This window comes from Coffea eugenioides, chromosome 10 (assembly GCF_003713205.1).
Source record: "Coffea eugenioides isolate CCC68of chromosome 10, Ceug_1.0, whole genome shotgun sequence".
Classification (NCBI taxonomy): Eukaryota; Viridiplantae; Streptophyta; class Magnoliopsida; order Gentianales; family Rubiaceae; genus Coffea; species Coffea eugenioides.
The window spans coordinates 33,678,448-33,696,365 of record NC_040044.1 but is presented as its reverse complement, the minus strand read 5'-3'; the positions used below and the strand labels follow the sequence as shown (position 1 = coordinate 33,696,365).

Here is a 17,918-nt window from a genome sequence, read left to right as displayed (position 1 = left end):
ACACTAATTGATCTATTATTTTTATGATTTACTAGCCTTGTTTTGGCCTTAATCTTTTTTGATATACTAATTCTTTTGCTTCAACATGCTTTTTTCTTATTCTAAAACCTTAATTTAAAAAGTTATTTTTTCTTTTTGTGCATACAACGTACAATGAATTTTGATTTAATATAATTATGTTTATGATGCTGTTATAACTTAATTCTTTAGCATACTTAATATTTCTTTGACATGCAATATGCTTTATTGCTTTGAGTTCTATTTGTTTATCATACCTTTGTGTAGTTGATATTGTTAAAACCTTTACCATCTTTTTCACTTTTGTACTCTTGTAGGCCTTGACTTCTATGAGGTATTTATATTTTCAAAAATAATGAGATGCAAGCATTATATTGTATACCCCATGAATATTCAAAGGAAAATGAGGCTATTCTTTTCTTGCTAGACTCTCTTTCTTGATAGATTAGTGTGTGTATGTACGTGTGTGAGAGAGAGAGAATAAGTATTTCAAGCTCAATAGAACAATCAAACAAGTTTCATCGTTAGGTGCTTGATTTGATTAGCCTCTTTCACACTCTAACCCTGCAAGTCCTCAGGGCTTGTCATCTACTAGAATATTACCGGATGAACGACATCCCTGCGCACCATAATTCGCGGATGACAACCAAGGAGCATTGCAGGAAGAAAAAGAAAACCAAAAGAAAAAGGAAATACGTATTACAGAAAAAATAAATAATGTAGGCAAAGTAGCGTTTGATTTGCATAAACAAATTAAAGTAGCGAGTTAAGTAACTGTTCTCAATCGACATCGATGAAAAGCAGCAGTCTTCCTAGTTACTAGTATATTACAAACCATAGGCTTATCCATAACAGACAATAGCAAGTTCCAGCTCAAATTATGAGAGAGAGAGAGAGAGAGATGGCGACGAGGAGCAGAACTTAGGAGTAGTAGAAGAGAGATGACGACCTGAGTTCTAACCATGGTTGTTGTGTCAGAAAAGAAGAACCCAAAGGGACACAAAAACCTCCCGATGGGTAACTTCCTGATGCATTTGAACTCCACGCACTGTTCCATTCAGTACTGGAGTTCTTCAAAGGTTGATGCAATGTAAAATCTACCCAGTGAAAAATTACAAAAAAGAGAGTTACCTAAAACTTTATCCATCCTATGTATAGCTTACTACAAGAAAGAAGGCTAGAACTTCCAAACGTTCAGCCACAATGAGTTTACCAACTCAAGGAAAACATCAACATCTACCGACAACCACTCACCCTCACCCTAAGGACAGCATGATTGTCTGCTTATTTTAACGAGACACGGCTTTTGTGATTGTTGGAACAAGAAATTTCAAAATGGTAAAAAGAAAAAAGGTGAAATTTTGAAAATAAACATGACTAGTCACAGTTTTAAAAGATTAAGACTAGTTGACATTAACAAAAACTCAAAGGAAATCTATCATCCCTTAGAGTCCTAATGATACTAACTACCACTCTGTAGATAAGCCTGCATTAATGGCAAACACTGACAAGGGTCTTAGCTATTGCCTAATCCATTACAAGATTATTAACATTAATACCTGATCATTACAACCAAAAAAAAAAAAATTCTACTAAACATTAAAAGGATCCATTTGAATTGCCTTTTGGGCTAATTTCAAAATAGCTTTTTACTCAGCCTGTCCCTGGCCAAGTTTTTGAACATATGATGATGACCAACGCCCAACAACTAAGCTCTTCAAATGGCTCGAGTTGGTTTGGTGACGAATATGATGATGACAATGCACATGCATGCATGCAATGCAATTGCTTTCTTTCTCCAGTAGGATCCTTTCCTGCCAAGAGAAGCAAAGGGCGGGAGATCAGAACACATTTCCCGATCTCCACATTTTGATGTGGTGACCCCTATGGGGGGTTACTCAAAATGCATTTGGCAAGACCCCAATTCATCCACTTGATGGGATTACAAATAGGGTCTTCCACATATGAGGGATAGGAGGAAGGCAGAGCAAGAGGATAAAGAACCATGGTTAGGCCAGAGGTAGCTTCTGATGGGAGTATAAAGCAGGAGCAGCTTGGAATTCGTCTATTTAGGACCATTAGACTGATTGTTCTGTTTAACGATGAGGGATCGTTGCATGCAGAGCCATGGTCACGCCTGCGGCACAGCAAAACAAACTGTCAAGGATATTAGTATCCCATGATTCCAGAATAGTCTGATAACGTTTAAGAAGATAATTAACAGTTAATTATAACCAAGTATGTATGTATGACAGGAAATTAAACACTTCTCTGCTGTCTCCTATCCCAGCATGTCATGTTTCTTGGCTGACCAAATGAAGCATAGCGAACAAGTTCTTGTCCATATCATGTATGTTTTATCCCTTGTTTTCTGTCTGTTCTTTTCTCTAATGGTAGCCTTTAGAAACCAAACAAACAGTTGAAGTGGACGAATTATAAGTTCACGTTGATTTGAAAAAGGGAATTGATCTTTAAATTTAATTAAGTAATGGCAATTGATGAGGCTGAAGACATATTTGATGCCACATGTAGTGTTATCAGGATCATTGTGATATACTTTTTAGGAAAAAGCTTCACTGTTAGTAGTTGTATGGTTTTTCTATTGAAACGGATGCAAAGGTGAATGGTCACTGACTCTCTGTGACAACGTATCAACTACCAGCCCACTTCCGACAGTGTGAATGCTACCGTCCAACAAAGCCACACATCAAAACCTCTTGACAATTCAACAAAGCGGAAGTCGCCAGCATGCTGCTAGTCGTTTGATCTATTATTTGTCTCATTTTAATAATAGAGCCGTCAATTTCTCCAATATAATTTCACATGATTGTGATGAACATGAGGGAAACTCGATTATAGCGTGGACTTTTGATACCCTGTTATGTTAATTAAATCAAAGAAGATTAGCAGTTGGAGCCCAAGAAATGTTATGTTAACCTATTTATCAAGGAAAGCAAAGCTGCTAGCTATTGTAACCTGAAACTAAAAATGATAGTAGTATAAAGGTGCTAACCAATCAAAGCCACGGGGGAAATGAATCCGGGTGTTAAGTGCAACGTACAAACCTGATTGCAGTGGCGGGGTGGGGGGCGCAAGGGAGATGGGGGTACCCGCAGCAGCACCATAGTGTTGGGTATAAGCTCCAGCAGCGGAATTAAGGGCGGCAGAGTACTGGAAGAGATGATGATTGGGGTATTGAACGCCTGCATAGCCGTGGCTGGAAGTGTAGGCGGCAGCGGTAGCTCCTCCCCCGCTGCCATCCGCGAAATTCAGATATGGGTAGAAGGCGGCTGCAGCGGCGGCGGCTGCTGCTGCTGCTCCTCCTCCTCCGGTTATCATGGACATCCCCCCAGCAGCTCCAGTTCCATATACTGGATATTGAGCAGTTGTTGTCCCACCGTATATGCTGTAGTAACTCTGGAATCGACCCACAGACCCAAGAGAAAAAAAGAAAAAGTTGTAACGACGTCAAAACTAGTAGTAGTAAATCAAAACACTAACTACTGATTTTACACATTTTAATTAACAAAGGGAATTCCAAGTAGCCACTACATTATTATTATTTCTAGCTATATGGGCATTACCTGAATAATGTGAAGAAGATTCCGTAGGGGTATGTTTGCATAAAAGGAATTTTGAATTAGACAATTATATTATTGCTTGTAGTGAAGATTCCTCTTATTCAGTTTAGTATTTGGCAAAAGCGACAAAAAGAAAAGGATGAAATTGTTGACGACTCAGATTGTTGGTCAAAACAGAAAAGTAGATAGAGGTGGTAACTTTTTTTGGTCAAAGGGTGAAACGGCGGCATTCCATCTCACATCGCAATTCATATGAGAGGGAGTTGGAGACAGATTAAGCTTAATAAACCCCCCAGCTTTTGCTGGTTTTTTTTTTTTTTCTGCTAATTTTTTTTGGCCTTTGGAATCCTTCACTTAATATATTATTAGAGAAGGTTGGTTCTAAAAAAAAAAAAAAACTTAACGATTGAACAATGAGAGTCAACGTCAAATTTCGACGGCACATCTTGTTGACTGACTGTTGTACAAAATCATTCCATTCCATTCAGTAGCTACGAATTCCAATTTTAAAATTAATAAAAACATATGGATGGGACTGCCGACAAGCTTCAAATTTGGATAATGATTGTACGTACGTAATAGATAGAGAGACAGTACTCGATGCGGCACCATGAATGAATATTTCCCATATTTATTTAAGGTGTCATGATAACTTTTTTCTTTTTACCTTAACCTTTTGGAGGAGCAATAAGCTTTGAGAAGCTCGATTTAAACATATATATTATGTCATTTTGTTTAATCGTTTTAAAGAAAAAGTCGTGTCATCGCTTCCAAAATAAAAGAGAAAGATCAGAATGAAAAAGGAGAGAAGTTTGTTTTTAATTACCGTTGGATATGTGTAATCTGCTGAGTATGGAGAGTACCTGAAATATAGCATGCAAAGAAAACAAAAAAGATTCAGGTAGCAGTTGGAGACGTGGTTGCAATATTGCAGTAGTAGTAATAGTAGAAGAGAAGTATGAATGATGTGAAAAAGGAGGAGAAAGCGAAGCAATGCATAAAATAGCAAATGCGCTAGCTAGCTCTTCGCTGCTGAGGATGATGATGATGATGGTGATAGTGACAGTACTTTTTTTCTGGTAATTGTTGAAATGAAAGAAAGAAACAAGGAAATTAAGAAATGTGGGAGGAAGCAGTGAAGCTGGCTACTGTTTTAACTGCAGCGTAATCCTAAAAGAGGACAAAAACATGCAAATGGGTTCGATATCATTCATGTTCTGGGAAAAAGTATGTATGGAAATGGTCCTGCTGTGCTTCCACATTCCCATTCATTCATTTCACCACCTCTATCTACAGCGACTGGTGCACTAGCGTGTGTGTTGGTGTCAGAGAGAGAGAGAGAGAGCAAACAGAACAGAATGATGATTTTTGGGCATGCAGAAAGGAGAGCCTATGCAATTACTCCCTTGATTTCTATTCTACAACAACATTTTCCTTCATTCTTACGGAGGTATCTTTCTGTCTACCTGAGAGAGTGTGTGTGTGTGTGTGTGTGTGTGAGCGAGAGAGAGAGAGAGAGAGAGAGTAAGATCCAAGAAAAGCATTATACTAGCGCTAGTACATGACAACATACCCGTATAGATTATAAGGAATTCCTTGTTGTATGGCATAATGAGGGAAAGTTGCCGAAGGGAAAGCTGTGCCAACCCCGCCTTGATATCCCCCTCCTCCTCCTCCTCCTCCAGCGGCCGCCTGGAATGCGCTCATTACCCTAAAGTTCCTTCCTCCACCTCCTACTAGCCGCCAATCATCAAATTGATTTCATTTATAGATCGAGTGCTTGGAATTCGGTTTATATAGCAGATTAATAATTAATGAGCATGCATGATGAGTCATCAGGGCAACAAATGGTATATGGGTAGGTAGATCATCCACAGATTAAGTTGTTGTATCACATTACTAGGCTAAGAAACTCAATATTGTGATAGCGGTAACTCTTATGCATATATAATTGAGGCTGGAAGTTTGTTTTATGGGTAAATCAATGCCGCGCGCCCTTAATCTTTAGGACTGCATCATTAATGAAAAATAAGTAAAATTTTGACAAAGATTTAGGGCGCTTCCACATGATGAGATGAGATGAGGTCCAAGAAAAGTAAAGAAAGAATAAAAAGGAAAAAAAAAATATTTTTTTTACTAGTCGGCAAAAGCAAAAGCAGTACTGGTAGCAGAATGAGCTGTCATGACCCATGCTTGCTTTTCGAAAAAACAAAAACTCATCATTCCTTCTTTCCTAGCTTGCACATACAGTACTTGTGTGAGTATTATGAAAATGTACTGGACTACGTATATAAGTCGAGCTGTACATGTATGTGTGTGGTGGCCAGCGCCAACCAATTCATTTGGGTGCGTTCTTATAATTAGTTGGGACACCCGCCTCCAACTCAGGAATATATCAGGAACACAACACTTTATTCTGCTGCAATGGGGAGATTGAATGAATATTCATGGCGTATCAAGATGTGGATGGAGTACTTTGCTTCAAATTAATGCCACAGTAAAAATACTACTATTGACAACCTTCAACATGTGAGATGCCTGACCAGAGTGAACCCCACCCCAAATGGCGATGCTGATTGCATATGAGGAGAAGGAACCAAACAAAAATCAGGAGTACGTTTCTTTCTTTCTCAACATGCAATTCATGCAATCTTTGAGATTAATCAAATTGCCATCCCTCCCGCTGCTTAACCCTCAAACAGTATGTTATGGACACCCAAAAAGCAAAAAAGAGATGAATTGAAAACCAAAAAAAGATGGTACTACCTTGCTTTGGGGTGGAAGGCTTAGATCTTTGAACACCTAAGGAGGCAAGATTGCAGTTGGCCCTCCTCCCGTCAATCACAGGAGCAGCATCAGCACAAGCTCTCATGGCTGCGTCTGGCTCGCGAAAGGTTACCTGACATTTATATATACACAAATTTTTGGAAACAACTTTCTTTGACCTCCCGATCGAGGTTTGAGAGCGTCCACAAACAAGAAAAGAAAAGAGTAAACAACATGTGAAATTTGCTAGCTAGATCTGTTATGGGGTCCGGTTGTTTGATGAAGACAAACATAATTTGGAACTTACGATAAGTTTATATATATATATATATCTATATAGAGAGAGATAGAGAGAGAGAGATCACGATGTGAATGTAGGTAGTATCAAATGTGATACCTGCGTAGAGATGAGAAATATATAGAACTAGTATTAAGAGTAGAGGGGGGCTGCAGGAGGGGGAGGAAGATACATACAAATCCATAGCCCTTGGATCTTCCGGTAGTCTTATCAGTAATGACCACAGCCTCCAAGATCTCACCGAACTGTTCAAAGTACTTCTTCATGGTTTCCTTCTGAGTCTCCCAAGCTAATCCCCCAACAAACACTTTCGTATAAGTGGTGTCGCCAAACTGCCCTGCCAAGTTAGCTGGAGTCATCTTCTGACTTCTGAGCTCAGTTCCCTCTACTAGTCTAGCACAATTCTTCCGCTCTTCGATCTGTGTTTATGTAGACCAACAGCTAGCACCCCAATTAACAAGCTCTCTGCATGTGACAAATGAATGATACCCTAGTAGTTTATGCGAAGGGCAGAGAGGGATCTATGTACTGGGATCAAGATCAACAGAAGATGGGAAATCCCTCAAGAGGAAGAGGAGGATATTTTCTGTTTTGTTTTTGGATAAAAGTTGTGGTGAAGATGAGGTAGGGTTAGTGGTGGTGTTGATGAAGGGAAGAGACAATTAGGTCAGAGATCCAGAGGGAGGGAAAAAGATTGGAGAGAGAGAGAGAGAGAGAGAGGGAAATGGGAGGGAAGGGAAAAGCAAAAGAAAAAAGGAAGTCTCGTAATAATACGGACACGAATTATATACGCCGCAGCCCCCACCCCACTCTTCCTTTTTACACTTTGCCACCCATAATCTTTACGCGCTTAATGTTATGTTGTGCTTACTGCTTACTACTACTCTAAACCTCATCCACCATTTACACTTCCCATTCAGTTGTTTTCTTTTTTTTTTTTAAGTAGAAAATTTTAAATCAAATGCTTCCTACTTACAGTTTCTCACCTTTCACTTGTTACTTGTATCGTATTATTATTTTTTACTAGTATTAATGCTCGTCCTGCTTGTTTAGAGTTTTAAAAGTAAATACACAAATGAAAAAGATATTCAATATAAAGTTAAAAATTGTCTTACAAAACATCCAGTTTTCGAATATGAATTGTCAAAGAAATTGGATGAAAACGGAGTAGCAGATATGGTGGTTCATATATAGTTCAAAGTGTATTTCACGAGTAAAAACGTATTAGTCAAAAAAACTTAGTTTGTCTATTCTTATTTTGATCATATATACAGACGAAAACTCTAAACAGATCTTAATTATATATGTTTGGGGGAATAATTATTAGGCTTTAGGGGGGGAAATTATTAGTAATCAATTCATAAAGATGTTGCATTCTAAAAATAGCGAACTTAAGGCTATCATTATAATAGTTAGGTATTAATCCTTTAAAAATTTTAAATAAAAGTGGCAAGTTGCAGCTCTGTTAAACATCTCTATACATATTATCTCTCAAAGATAAATATATTTGAAGCATAAGATATCAAATTATCTTTAAAGAAATATACTATATGTCACTTGAACTTTCAGCTAAAAGATAAACATACAAGATCATATCTATGACCAAAATTTTTTAGTCAAGAAAAAAAATGCTCCCTACAATCAGGTTATAATTTGATCAATAATCTCTATATTGAGAGAAAACCATGCAAAGTCATTACATTTGATTATATATATATATATATATATATATAGATGCAATCTCTACCACTAAAGCTTTAAAAACTTATGAACTTGCTTTTGTTTTTATGCTAGAGATAGGAGGTTCGAAACCAATGGGGAGATTCCTGAATTTAGTATCTATAACTGTACACAAGTACAAATAAGTAAGAGAGAGAGACGGTGAATGTTCGGAAGCATGAACGTGCGTGTACATACGCGCGCTGATAGGAGAATGGGGGAGTTGGTAAGAGGGTAGAGACTAGAGAGTAGAATTATTATTGTGTCCCTCCGAATGGCAGTCCTCATGGCTGGCTGTGGCTGTTGAGTGTTGGCTTTGATTCTATTCATTTATTTTTTTATTTTTATTTTTTTTTAATAAATGACAGGTATGTGCCCACAGTATTATTGGGGCTTCGACTTTGCAGTATTTACGGAGTAATGCCCAGAGGAGGGGACTAAGACTGCACTTTGCAAGAGGAGATCGTCGCATGATTTGATGGCAAAAACGGTACGGCCGGGAGGCGGTTCGTGGTTACGATGATTCGCCTGCGCATCATCCTTCCTCAATAAGTACTCCAGTAGACAGTAGAATTAAGGTGACTAGACAACACTAGATCACCGTACCGTTGGGAGTTTTTTAAGTCCTGAAAATGAGGTAGGAAGGAATGTTGTAGCTGCGGAAAATGAATAGCTAGCATCCGAATTAAGTATTTACGCACTAACTATAACTATAACGATCTGTTTGGCTGTGTGATTTTTTTTTTTTTTTGTCGACACAGGGGTGTACGGGTCAATCCTTACGGGGCCCGATTAATTCTCTGTGGCCCGGGCTTTGGCGCCCCAACCCGACCCAAGCACGGTAAGTGCGCGGAGGAATCCAGCAGCGCAGGGATTCGAACCTGGGACCTAGAGATTCACCACGGGGAGGTGCCGCCAGTGAACCATTCACACGAGACGTTTGGCTGTGTGATTGAATGAATCCATCCATCCATCCATCCATCCATCCATCCCCGTAAAGTTCCACACACAGACACGGTCTGGTTTCTTTATTGTAGTTATAAATAGTACCGCTGAAGGCTGAAGCTGCTGCCTACCAATAATAGGATAATGTTAAAAGTTTGCAGTAGCCAGGGCTGAAGGCTGAAGGCTGCAGGCTGGCTGGAGCTCATTTCATTTCATTTTTTTTCTCAGCTATAAACCCTAGTAGGGAGAACCGCCCCATGCATTCCTTGATTTTCCTACTAACTAATGGAGTATGCTGTATCCTATCCTAATGAAGGGGGTAGCTCATCATCAGCTGGTGGTTTGCGGGATGGACGGACGGATGGAGTATATCATCATGTTTGTGACAAGGCAGAAAAAATTAATAAAATCTTAAAGCATGCATGCTGATGCTGATGCTGATGCTGCTGCAGCTGGACATTATATTGGTAGCTATACAGTAACCGCGAAGAATCTTTGTCCCTCGCTTAGACGGATAATTGAAACATGAGAAAGAAAGAATTGACGTGTCGTGGGTAGTAAAATAATACTTACTACTACTTTACTTACTGACTAGTAGTAGTATATCTTATATTAATATAATATAGATATGACTAGTGTATATCAGTGCAAACTGCAGGGACAGCCGTACAGCGTCAAACCAACCGTAACTCTCTATCTCCCTCTACGTTCCAACAACAATATGCTAGTACTGGAAGTAGAGTTGAGCGAGCAAATTCGGTGCGTATCGAATTCATAATCGATAATTTGAAATTGAACATTTGGAAGTGAAATAAATTTAGATATACTCAATTTGAAACTGAAAGCGATTTAAATTTTTACAAGTTTAATAATCGAATTCAATGAACTGAAATATTGATTTTGCACCGAATGCTGACCACTAATTGGGAGCACATTTTATTGTGTCAACATTGCAAGTGTAATTTTTAACTGTTTTTTTTTTCTTTTGGGGGAGGGGGGACTTTTTCCCTTTTTTTAAACAAACATGTGATAGAGATATTCGATACCAACGGGTCGAGAGTCTTTCTTTTTTTTTTTTTTTTAAAAAAAAAAAGAAGGAAAGCTATGAAACTGTTCAGGTCATAATTAACAAGGACAGGAAGGACTTGGTTGGAAAAAGGGTAAAAGATAAAAAGTTGTATGTATATACTTAAGAATCCAATCCTTCAAATCGATAAATAAATAAAAATCGAAAAACATGAGTACATAGTAGTAGTGTGTCCCCATATACAATATACACTAGTTAGCTAGCTAGTTAGTAGCAGATTGCCCATATTTATTTTAGGGTTGATGGAGGATGGGAAGGGTGGTTATTCAATTAAGCCGTAGAAATGAAATTGGCAGATAAGAGTATAATGTAGATAGAGCCTAGAGGAGCGAAATGAAGCAGCTACCACTTCTTAGAACTTAGAAGAATATATATATACATGGAAGTGGAAGTGAGAAATCGTACGTGTGAAAACGAATTGTGAATTTGTCCACCTTGACACCGTCTTGAACAAGAGGATGAACCTTTTTTTTCTGGTAGTGCTGGGAGGGGGCCTCCCAAGATTCGAACCTGTTCCCTTTACGGTCTTTGAGTTGGAATGCCGGTGGACATGTAGCTAAGGTTGGCGGTCATGGGTAAGTACAACATGTGTCGCTGTCGTCCACACCAGATGTAATAGATTATAGTAGTGGTGTAATAATTGTTGGAGTTGATGTTTAGAGCGAGTAGTGCTAGACGCGTTATACTAATAAGGGAGTCCCTATAAGTTTACTATAAGTGGAGAGGAGAGCTGGAGAGGCCCCTCAACTCATCTCATATATATCGTATCGTATCGTATCGTATAGAGAGAGAGACTACAGTTACGCATGCATGTGATGGACAGATGTCGGATAAGCTTATATGCGACTGCATTCTGCCTACTTATGGGATTCTCTCTCTCTCTCTCTTCTTTTTTTTTTTTCTTTTTTAAGGCAATGCTGCAGCAGAATGCAGAGACACGCACAAGCACACACACACACGTGCGCGCTGAGGAGTGTTCGAAGGGTCCGTGGGTGGCCGAGCCTGATGTTGTGTGTCTGCATAGAATGTATAGATGCGATGGAGAGAATAGTGGAGTAGAGCTGGCCTCCGCCCAGTTGCGGGTGGGTCGGTGGATCCGGACTCGACGACTCGGACTGCCCTTTTCCAGCTGTAAGACAAGTAGTAATTAGTAGCAAGCAGCTGTTTAATCAACAACTAATACTACTACTACTACACTGCTATTCGCCTATTCCTATCCCCCCCTCTCTCTCTCTCTCTCTCTATATGTATATATATATAGGGTTAATTCCACTTTGTCCCCCCAAACTTTAGACGATTACCCACTTTAGTCCTTAAACTTCAAAATGGGACACTTCAGTCCCTAAACTTATAAATACCTCTCAATTAAGGAAAATTGTTAACAGAATCATGAATGCCATGGTAGTTGAAGTGTTTCATTTTATAAGGGTTGAGGGATTTAAGTGTCCCATTTTATAAGTTTTGGGACTTAAGTGTCCCAATTTATAAGTTTTAGGGACTTAAGTGTCCTATTTTGAAGTTTAGGGACTAAAGTGGGTAATCGTCCAAAATTTGGGAGGACAAAGTGGAATTAACCCATATATATATATAGGAGGGGAGTACTAGTCTATATGTCATTCCGTCCCTCCTACTCCACTTTCCAATTCTTTCTACTTTCCCACTTTCTCTAATAATAAATGTACTACTAATATCTATTATCCAACATTTGCTTTTTATAGCATCCCAAAACTCATTTCTTCCGTCAATTCCATCTCCATCGCATCTACTGGAAATCCATATTTTTCTTTGCATGTGGGCTGCCCTCAACATCAAGACTTAACCCAACCTAATTTGATTGCAACTCCCCCCTTTTACTTCTCAATCATCATGCAACTTCCAACTGTTCTTCTTCTTCTAACTCAGCTTTAGCACACAGGAGACATATCTAAACAATAAGAATACCCCCACCACCACCACCACCCCACCCCCCCCACCCCCAAAAAAAAAAAACCAAAACAAACCAATAATATATATTGAGTATCAAAGAAGGTACCCGCCGATATTCGACAATTTATGCAAAGAAATATAGTAGATGGGAACTCAATTTTTGCGCTCCTAAGGAACCCAAATCCCCTCGACCCATTTCTATTCAATTTCACCTAATTTGTGGTCCAAACCAAATTTGGTTGAGCTGATATGTCGTTGCAAAAATTCTTCTAATTGCTGAATTATCAAGAAACAAGTTTTAAAAAAAAAAAATCTAAGCTCTGGCTTACAAAAGAAAAAAAAAAAAAAGAGAGACTTTTAAGTTGGTCAATTCGCGCGACCGGACATTTTAGCATTATCATTTGCAATAAGCTTTTCGGGATGCAAATGGGCACTGCATATTCTTCTGGACCCAAGTTCCTCGCCCTCCAAGCTCAATATGGCTGGAGCACAGGCGAGAAGACTCGCCTTTTCCCCACAAAAGCACCACCCCGGGTATCTATAATATAGCAGTAAACAAATAGTAGTAGGTTTGGGAAAATTGAATTCAACCACTATTTGTTGTTATACTGCTTGAGAAAGTTGCAGATGATCATGTCACAATTCTTTTTTTTTTTTTTTTTTTGCGAAAGACAAAAAATCACATCCCAATCTTAGAATAGCAAAAGCGGTGGTGGGGCAGGCAACATTCTAAACAAGTTTATCATCCCACGCTATGTCAATTATGTCATCTCCAGTGTCCAAAAGTCATTTCAAGAAACACAGGGAGGATTTCATTGCAAAGGCCAGCTCTATATACAAGAAGAAAAGAATAGGCAGAGATCAACCGCATTCAAGATGTGCAGGTGGCCGCTCACAGCGCGTCCTCGTGATAAAGATGAAGCCCCAGCCCAAAGCGAGCACATGCTCGACGAAATGCCATTGCTTCTGCCTTCTGCACTGCATCCCCATAACCCGGTTCACCTACAGACGCAGTTCCTGTTGACTCCCGATATATCTAACCAACATTACAAGTTTGACGAGCATTAGACAGACGGGAAAAAAAAGGTTTGCACACCTTTTCATACACTGGCACTGTTAATGGAGGATTAATTTTGGAAAAAGTTCCCAAGTGGAAGAGCAACACTATACAATACTGCTTTTTTACTTTTCGGTCAAGTCAGCAGAAATAAAATACTGCTGGCTAGCTACCAAAGAATCACAACAATTTTCAATTTTCTGCACCTTTTGTGAAGCCAGGAACCTGGGAAAGGGAGAGCAATTTCTACTATAAAATATACTGAACACATCTGATTCAGATTTTTTTTGAGTTATCTGGTCAATGAATTCTCATCAACTCATTCAGCATGTTGTAGGGCTTGCATGTGACAGATTCAACAGAAACAATTAACATGATCATTCTCGTGCTGAATTCAGCTAAATATCACTATCCCCTATGGGATAGTCACCAAAAACCCCTTATCCCAAACTAAAATTCAACCAATGCCCACCAAGAGCAACAAGATGTACTCAACACATGTTACTCGCAGAATCATATGAACTGGACAAATATCATGAAGGTCGCCAAATTACAACGCATTAAATACCCCCCCAAAGAGATTTAATATCAGTGCAGCACCGCTATTTTGAGAAGACTGGTCATCAAACAACTTGAATTCTTTCTGTTTCAAAGACCCTAGCTCTTCCAAGGATCAGTAGCCATTAACAACTCAGCTACTGCCTACAGGGTAACATCTTGGACTTTTCAGGAGTAAACTTTAGTAAGAATGGAAGTTTGATTTCGGCTGTTTGAAGTAAAAGGTTAAAACACGATACTGGTCTGGCATACAACTTTGTAAGCCCAAAAGCAAAAAGGGAGAAGATTGTCAATGATAGTTTCTCTGCTTTTGGGTTCTGTGAGTTAAAATTAAGATGATTACATCAAATCCCTTCCTTATTCCCTTATTTGCATCTTCGTTCACTCAAAATCCTCACATCAAATTGATTACTCTTCTTGGCAGCTTTCTCCATTTCAGAATCCGCAAAATTCAAAAAGTATCCAAGGATTAACCACTTCCTTCTCCAATTTCCCTTTAAGGTCAAATCAGGCTATGCTGTATGAAAATGCCACATTGACAAACCAGCAAATTTTGCTCGCTATATCTTACTTTCCATCATTACCTCCACCCTTTCTCTCTCCCTCTCCCCAACCCCTCAAAGAAAGAATAAAAAGAAAGGTGAATAAAAATAACAAGAAGTCAAATTCATTACCTACACTGACAGGTTGTTTTGGCCTCTTCCCTTCAAGAGTAATGGTATGCAGCAATTGACACTTTTTAAGATCCCCATAACAACTACCAGTCCCAACGCATGTTACGCCACCAGAGAACAGATATGTGGTTCTTTCAGACCAAGACAAGAGAGGAATTTGGATACACATGGATGGAAGGACTAATTGTTTTTTCTAAATAAGTGATGCTCCAAAACTGACCAGTATCTTACACTTACCAGGCATGTATCAAACACTTAAAGTTACAGCTATTTACATATATCCACTTTCTAGCACTAGTCTCATTTTATCAGAATGAAAATAACAAGTTTTGAGAGCAGATGAACCATCAAAGTCCCCTGAGCAGACTGAAATTTTTAGGACCTAGACAAGCATGCTCAAAAATGGAAAGCAAAAGTAGTACCTCTGCATCAGTTCCATACAATGTTACACGATAAATGACAGAAACTGACTTCCCATCAGCTGAATAAGTGATGCTCCGAACTTCACCAGACCACTCTAGAACAGGTAAAGAATTAGGATGCTTTCTGAATGAAGCTTAAAAGGAAAATTGATCACTTCAGAAACAAGAGATGTACATAAAATGTCCAATACCTGGAGCATGCAAGTTCAAAATCCGATTGACTATGTGCCTTGTAGAAGGAGGGGGAAAAAGGAGATAAAAGTTAATAAGTCACAAATCACAATATTAAGGGAACAATAAGACTATAAACTTAACTCCAACGCACAAGGTGCCTCGCATACTGAGACATTGACAGACAATCTCCATTGAACATACCATGTAATTGCTAAAGCACCGTAGCAACTTTGCAAGTCCGGAATAAGAAGGTATTGTTAACTTTAAACTTGACCAAGCATTAAACAGGCCATGAAAGTGGAAACTACCTTAGGAATGCATAGCAAGTCTTTTTTCTTTTGTTTTCTTTTTTTTTTTTAAGGAAGCTGGATAATAGCAATATATACTCGAAGATTGATTACAGGCAGTGGCTTGGAGAAATACCAATCTTGGTGTTACAAATAAAAGACACTGATCAATTGGTGGTAGAAAGCTCAAATTTTTGGGGAGTCACTGAGAGAGTCCATCAAGCAGAGGCTGCATGAGAAAAAGATATTGCTTTGTTGGCAAAAAGTGACCCATTCAACTGCATCTAGGTAGTCGTTTGAAATTAAAACTGAAGATGGCATGAACACTAAAAAGGTTCCATTTTAAATAAAAGACTGTGCTTGCAAGGCAGACTTGAGATGAATGGGAAGTGAGTGCTTGATAGTGAGACTAAGTTGGGGTGAATATCTATCAAAGCATTTCAATGCTCCTCCTCTGGTTAAAGGGGTTTTTTTGGTTTTTAGGGGGGAGGGAATTATGTAGTCATTGTAGCTGCATTCATAGTCTAATCCAACTCTGCCACCATAATGGAACACTAAAACATTGTGAGAGACGTGGGAAGCAAAAGTTTTCAGTTTTTACAGAAAACAATGGTGCAAAGTAGTACACTTACTACTAGTAAGTTTAATTCCAGTAGACACAAACCATTAAGCAGAAAAGTGGGAGAGGAAAAAAAAACCATATATATATATATATATATATATATATCGAAGTGGTGGGAGTAGGAAAACCAGGGGATGTATTTGACGGAGAAGCCATTGGGTTCGGTGCGGGCACTGATGAGAGAATCTGGTACTTTCTTGTTGAGCTCTTTCAAGATTTCCGAAAGGGGTCTGCTTATTCCTGAAGTGGGCACCCCACCGGAATCGACGGCGTCGTGGTGGTGGTGGTGGGGGAAATCAGATTGCTTTGGATAAGCAGCATCAGCATCAGCTGATGATGATGAATCAGTATGAGCAACAGCAGCAGTGTCAAAAGTTTTAGGTTTGGCAGCGATGGAGCGCTGCTGCTGCTGCCTACTGCCAAGCAGTTTACTGAAGCAGTCGCTGCCTCTGCCTCCTTTAAGTAGAGAATTTATTGCAGTTGTTTGCAAACGCCCCCCCGCCATCTCCCTTCCTTCCTCCCTACTGCTTCTACTTTCCCTGGTGGGCTTATTTTGTCTCTCTGTTTTCTCTGTAATACTACTACTATTTAATTTCTGATTAGCTGGGGACACCGCCGATACCGCTGTCGCTGTTCTGTTTTGGGTCCTATTAGGTTATCAGGTGAAATTACAGTCGACCCATTAGCTGTAAATGAGGTTGACGGTCAATGCACTTGTATCGGATCAAGCACCTTCACAATTAGTAATAACCTCTAGTGTATCCACTAACCAAATAATGATAATAATAATTTAACCTAGCAAATGTAGATGTTGATACAGTTACAAACAAAAGACATAATAAAATTTTCAATTGTTGAATATTTTTATAAAACAGAAGCCAATATTAATTGTGAATCACAAACTATTATATTTGATCAATTACACGAGTTGTTTCATAACTTGTGCATCATAAATATCTGTACATATCTAACTGATTCAAGTTCAAAATTGACGTTAAAATCTGATAAGAAAATCTAAGAAATTCTAAATTTAACGTGTAAATCCAAAAAAACTCTTAGATCTGAAAAAATATAAAACAAAATTAAACAAAACTCTCACTAGAATAACCTTCACTAATAAATACAAAGAGAAAGAAAACTTTCACTAAAATATCCTAAAAGAGATTTTATTATTAAATATAAAATAAAAACAAAGGATGAGGAAGAGATATCTACACTTGAAGCTAAGATCTCTCTCTTGTGGAGGAAAGAAGGTTAAGAAAATTACTAGTATTTCTAAATTAGACGCATCAATTGTTGAAATTTGTATCCATATTTATGGCTCACTTACAATTCGCCCAAGTCAGCCTCCCTCACACATTTTGATGGTTTCACTCTAGTGCGGTACCGTAAACCTGGATTTTAGGTTTTAATATAGGTAAAACTTACTCAAATTCGTCACGAACGGCACCTGATTTTCATTACCAAGTAAAAGCCTAATTTTATGAACTTTCTTCTTTCTGTATCCTTATCAAATCCTATAGTGGTGAAGGTCATTTGGGAGAAAAATGACAATCTTTTAAGGTCCATGACAGATATGCCTACTTTAAAAGATGCATCGATTCTCAATTGTTTTTGCAATTGATGGGAAACCCCAGGGGGGGTTGGGAGGGTGATAGTGTAGTCTTTCTTTATATATATAAAAGCAAATTTCACTTACGAATTGGTAAAAATCGTTCAACATAATTTGATTTACAATACTACTCTATGGCAGATTAAAGATGCATTAGACAATATTGTCATAA

At 38.6% G+C, this 17,918-nt stretch overlaps 2 protein-coding genes across 5 annotated transcripts; both read right to left on the bottom strand.

Annotated features, from left to right (window-relative positions):
* Nucleotides 1–738: 738 nt before the first annotated feature.
* On the bottom strand, nucleotides 739–7,383 carry LOC113749084 (RNA-binding protein 38-like). 4 transcript variants are annotated; one of them, XM_027292739.1, is made up of 6 exons: nucleotides 6,840–7,383; nucleotides 6,366–6,498; nucleotides 5,173–5,335; nucleotides 4,426–4,462; nucleotides 3,084–3,435; nucleotides 739–2,175 (listed from the first exon to the last, which is right to left on the bottom strand). In XM_027292739.1, the coding sequence occupies exons 1-6, from the start codon at nucleotides 7,020–7,022 to the stop codon at nucleotides 2,150–2,152; spliced, it is 894 nt and encodes a 297-aa protein (XP_027148540.1). In that variant the 5' UTR covers nucleotides 7,023–7,383; the 3' UTR covers nucleotides 739–2,149. The 4 variants fall into 4 exon arrangements, with proteins under 4 accessions (XP_027148540.1, XP_027148537.1, XP_027148538.1 ...); XM_027292736.1 differs by having other exon boundaries at nucleotides 739–2,155; XM_027292737.1 differs by having other exon boundaries at nucleotides 739–2,155; nucleotides 5,173–5,332.
* Nucleotides 7,384–12,985: 5,602 nt separating this feature from the next.
* On the bottom strand, nucleotides 12,986–16,726 carry LOC113748665 (DNA repair RAD52-like protein 1, mitochondrial). Its single transcript, XM_027292180.1, has 4 exons — nucleotides 16,263–16,726; nucleotides 15,243–15,280; nucleotides 15,052–15,146; nucleotides 12,986–13,376 (listed from the first exon to the last, which is right to left on the bottom strand). Exons 1-4 carry the CDS (start codon nucleotides 16,637–16,639, stop codon nucleotides 13,233–13,235), a joined length of 654 nt encoding a protein of 217 aa, XP_027147981.1. The 5' UTR covers nucleotides 16,640–16,726; the 3' UTR covers nucleotides 12,986–13,232.
* Between the last annotated feature and the right edge of the window lie 1,192 nt (nucleotides 16,727–17,918).

Excerpts from the sequence above, each read along its gene's own strand:
- LOC113749084 (XM_027292736.1), bottom strand. The coding sequence starts at position 7,022 with ATGACTCCAGCTAACTTGGCAGGGCAGTTTGGCGACACCACTTATACG. Across the intron at positions 6,499-6,839 it reads GATCCAAGGGCTATGGATTT|GTAACCTTTCGCGAGCCAGA; the intron begins GTATGTATCTTC and ends TATAAATGTCAG. Across the intron at positions 5,336-6,365 it reads GCCTTCCACCCCAAAGCAAG|TAGGAGGTGGAGGAAGGAAC; the intron begins GTAGTACCATCT and ends ATTGGCGGCTAG.
- LOC113748665 (XM_027292180.1), bottom strand. The coding sequence starts at position 16,639 with ATGGCGGGGGGGCGTTTGCAAACAACTGCAATAAATTCTCTACTTAAA. Across the intron at positions 15,281-16,262 it reads TCCGTCAAATACATCCCCTG|GCACATAGTCAATCGGATTT; the intron begins GTTTTCCTACTC and ends TCCTTCTACAAG. Across the intron at positions 15,147-15,242 it reads TTTGAACTTGCATGCTCCAG|AGTGGTCTGGTGAAGTTCGG; the intron begins GTATTGGACATT and ends TACCTGTTCTAG.